At 26.7% G+C, this 4,528-nt stretch overlaps 1 protein-coding gene across 1 annotated transcript in view; it reads right to left on the bottom strand.

The window, feature by feature from the left end:
* LOC107621684 overlaps positions 3,257-4,528 on the bottom strand; it is a 2,339-nt gene continuing 1,067 nt past the window's right edge. The window contains exons 2-3 of the mRNA XM_016323703.2: positions 3,795-3,986; positions 3,257-3,631 (exon numbers count right to left, since the gene is read on the bottom strand). Coding sequence (XP_016179189.1) covers positions 3,321-3,631; positions 3,795-3,969 — 486 coding nt within the window. The 5' untranslated portion in view covers positions 3,970-3,986 and the 3' untranslated portion in view covers positions 3,257-3,320. The remainder of the gene's footprint in view (positions 3,632-3,794; positions 3,987-4,528) is intronic.

Raw genomic sequence — 4,528 nt, 5'->3', positions numbered from 1 at the left:
TTCAACACATTTACCATTTCTAATTATAACATTGTAAGCAAAAACAATATATATAACAATACGCTTTCACATACAAAAAAACACTAAAAAATACTAATCGTCCTCACTAACAAATTATCATGTCCTAAGAGCATCTCCAACACATCAATTTTTCAAGGTTCCATTTTCTCTTTTTCTAACACAATAGAGTCCCAACTATTGGAGAGAAAGAGAGTAACATCCCTATTAATGGATCGAGGAAGAAGAGCTCCTCCTCGAAAGGACTTGTGATTGCAAATGATGAGTGGCAAATTATCTTTAAAATAAATAATTATATTAAATCATAATTAATATTATTTAAATTTATAAATTTAAATAATATTATTATAAAAAAATAGTAATTATATTAATTTTAATTATTTTAATTTATTAATTAAATAGGACCATAACATATACTAAAATTAGTTCTTTTTAATAGAGAAGAAAAAAATATTGAGTTCTTATTTACTATTTATGATACAATATAAAATTATTTTTTATGACAGATGGACTATAAATAAGAACTGAAATGAGTTCCTAACTTTAACATGGTCTAATAATATGTAATTGTGGAGGCAAATCCCTGTACCACATTCTCTGTACTAAAGGCTACCGACGCGTACCCTAAAATACTAATATGTATCTGCATCAGGCAACGTCATCTACTTTTCTCACTTACAGAAAAAAATTACTTTTATCGTCGTAGCATAACCTAAATATTATTATCTCTCACATTAAAACTTTCTCCTCCTTCTCTATTTTGTCCATTTAATTTTTTCATGAGTTAATAAAACGAAAGAGTAGTAGTAGTAGTTAATAAAACGAAAGAGAAGATGCGGATGAATATGGTTTCTCTATTTTGGGTTTGTGATTTTATACTATAAAGAATTAAATTGAGTTCAATCAGCTTATTCGAGATACTATTTTAATTATATTTATATAATGTCTACATCATTAAGTTAGTAATTAAAATGAGGGAGATTGAAAAAAATATTATTTATATATTAAAATTAATAATTAAAATTAGATGTATTTGTGTATAAATATATAAATAATTTAATTTATTTTTAATATATATTTATATTCTAATATATATTTTATATTAATAATTAATTTTAATAGTTAATTTTAATATAAATATAACAAAACTTAATTTAAAAAATTATTTAAAAATTTCTGAAAGTAATAAACTATTTTAATTTATGTTCGAAAATTCAGATAATATTTTAGATATTATCCTGTAATAAAGTCACATTGCAAAGCTTTTTATGATTAGTAAAGAACAAAGGAAGGAACGAAAGAGGGGGTAGTGGGAGCCTGGGAGGCACAGCACTGAGCACGCGTTCCTTTTTTTTTTCCGAAGAATTTAACTGAAACGGCATCGTTCCATCCAAATCGGTCGATTTTCAATCTGATCCAACCCCGATTTAGTAGTTTGTATCCAGTTTTAAAATAATTAAATAAAGGGTAATTTACTTATTTAAATAAAATGACAGAATCCTTTACCCAAATGTGCAAAACGGATTGTTGTTACGCGCATGTGCAAAAATTCTATTTTATGTAATCCGTGGCAACCCACCACGGTTTCTGAATTGTGCATAAACAGTGGCAGGCTGGGACGGTTTATGGGAAAACTTAGTTGCTTGTAAACTGTGGGAGATTCCAGCGGTTTATGAAGGTGGCGTGAAAGGCATAAACCGTGGTAGATTACCACGGTTTACGAAGAAGGTGAACTGGTCATAAATCTTTGTGGGTTACAACGGTTTATGTAGGTTCAATTATGGCCAGAAAACACACCGTTTATAGATCTACAAATAGTATATAGGAGTACATAAAAAATAGGTACATCGGAATAAGTCATATTTAACAAGAATTTTTTAATTATAAATTAAAAAAATAACTATTTTCTAAAAATAATCCACTTCAAATATGTCAGATTGAAAAGTTAACAATAGTAACTATTATTATCGTCTCCAGAATACATAAGAGTACACAGGAATAAGTTGTATTTTATTTTTGGGAAATAGTTATTTTTTTAATTTATAATTAAAAAAATCCTTGTTAAATATTTATTTCGGTGTACCTGTATATTTTTTTGAGACTATAATAATGGTTGCCATTGTTAAATATGGCTTGTTTTTTTTAATTTATAATTAAAAAAATACTTGAAGAAAAATTAAAATTATAGAAAAAAAATTGGTGAGGCGCTTGTGTGATTTTTGTCATCATTCCTAGAAGCCACCTTTAATTCTCTACTGTTATAAAATTAAAATAAGTGCATATAAAATTAAAATAAGACACTTATTAACCCATGATGCGTTCTTTTCTTCACACAAGGATTATTGTCATTTTCTGGGTGGGATTTTATTAGAATCATTGTCACATAATCCATTGTTAGGAAGAGTGAGGCACTTTTGGTTTTAAAATCAAAATTGTTATATTTTTTTTTTTTTGTATTTTTTATATACCTTTTTTATTTTAAAAACAATTGGTAGAAATATTTGTTTTTTCTTTCCTAATACTTCATTGTAACACAGTCATGCCGCGACTGTTGTAACCCACAAGGGTTTATGACCAGTTCATCTTCTTCATAAACCGTGGTAACCTACCACGGTTTATGCCTTCCACGCCACCTTCATAAACCGCTGGAACCTCTCACGGTTTACAAGCAACTCAGTTTTTGCACATGCACGTAACAACAATCCGTTTTGCACATTTAGGTAAAGGTTTCGACCATTTTATTTAAATAAGTAAATTGCCCTTAAATAAACGACTTTGAGAATTATTTGTATTTTACGGTCAGACCAGTCCAACCGGTTCAGTTGAATTTTTAAAACCATAATAACAATTGAACATCTTCTAATTACGCTTAAAGAGATCAAGATTTCATGAATCATTGGAAGAGTAAAATTAAATACGTAAAATATAAAATTATATAAAAATTTAAAATTATAAAATTGTTAAACAAAAATACCAATAAAATTTTTTAAAATAATATATATAAACACACTATCTTTTATTTAGTCCATATAATTAGAATAAAAAATCTTAATTTAAACTAATTTGTTAGAGAACTTTATTAATATTTTTTATTTAAAAATTAATCTATTCAAAATATAAATTTTTAAGAATTTATTTGTAAATAAATTTCTAAGGATTTATTTGTCATTTTACGTTAATTTGGATGAGCATCCTAATTTTTGAAGACACTAGTATTTGAATTAGGAAAAAAAGAATCTGTTGTTCTAAGACAATACATAATATTATAATCTCTAAATCGAATTTATATACATTGGTTTTTTCTAATGAAGATTCTTATTACTTTTAATATAAAGCCTTGTTCTAAAACGAAAGCTTCCATCTCTTGCAGTATCTAAAAACTCTTCCAAGCCAAATTCATTATCTAAAATTTGCTCTTTTTTCATTCTATTTATTACTCTTACATTTTTTTCAAAAGGCTTATTTGGCTTCACAAATATGAACTTTATTGAAATTTTCTTCTTCTTCTCCTTTCTTTTTATTTTCTGAATTCTCCCAAGCCGGATCAAACGTTTCGCGTTCTTTTTCTCTATGCAATTTAATGTCTTCAATAAGCTACTAAAATCATAACAATCTGTTACAGAAAAATAATAAAATTAAAAAATCATAAATTTAAAATTCTAAAACAATTTTATACGTTCAGCCAACCACTACTTTTATGATGGTCATAAAATTATTCTTTGATACGTTTTACGACACAACATTAAAATTAAATTCTAAAACAATGAAATACTAACCTTTTGAGAGAGATTGAATTGCTTTAGGATCTTGAAGAATTGCGGAACCAAGAATATTGGAAGAACTCTCATTCTTTACGGTGACATCAGAATCTAACAGAGCCTTTGACATTTCACCAAAATTATCAAAGCATGAAGATTTGTCATCCCTGCTTCTTTTCGATTCTGGCTTCATGGTATAGTGTCAATTCACTTGAAAGAGAGCAATAGTGATATGAGAGTTCTTGAAGAATCTTATATATATTTCAAGAAGAGATTTAAATGGAATCGAAATTGACTTTAAAATTTAAATACCGAAAGTAATTGATATCTTGAAACAGATTTTTATTTTATCTTTTGGAGTTAAAACAGCTTTTTAATTATCTTATGTGATAAATGTATATTATTTGAATTTAGTTTACTTCGTTAAAAGGATACATTGTTTTTCCGAAAAAGAAAAGTTTTTGTTACTGTTTTAATTCATAGAGAACTACTTCTAGATATTAAAAAGATAAAAATTATTATTTTAACAGAAGAAATTACTTATAAAATACATTAATAGATTTTGATCTTCTAAATTTTGAATTTCACTTTTAGAGAGTAAGTATAATTTCTTACCATCTATTCATAAATGGAACTAAAAAAAATATGAGAGAAAAATCCAAAGTTGCGAGAACTGGACCGGTCAATAAACCGATAAAATTACTGGTTTATTAGTTCGACCGAAGTTTAACTAGGATTCAACCGCTTTTAAT

Source organism: Arachis ipaensis, chromosome B10, assembly GCF_000816755.2.
Source record: "Arachis ipaensis cultivar K30076 chromosome B10, Araip1.1, whole genome shotgun sequence".
Taxonomy (NCBI): domain Eukaryota; kingdom Viridiplantae; phylum Streptophyta; class Magnoliopsida; order Fabales; family Fabaceae; genus Arachis; species Arachis ipaensis.
This window is presented reverse-complemented; position numbering and strand designations above follow the sequence as displayed.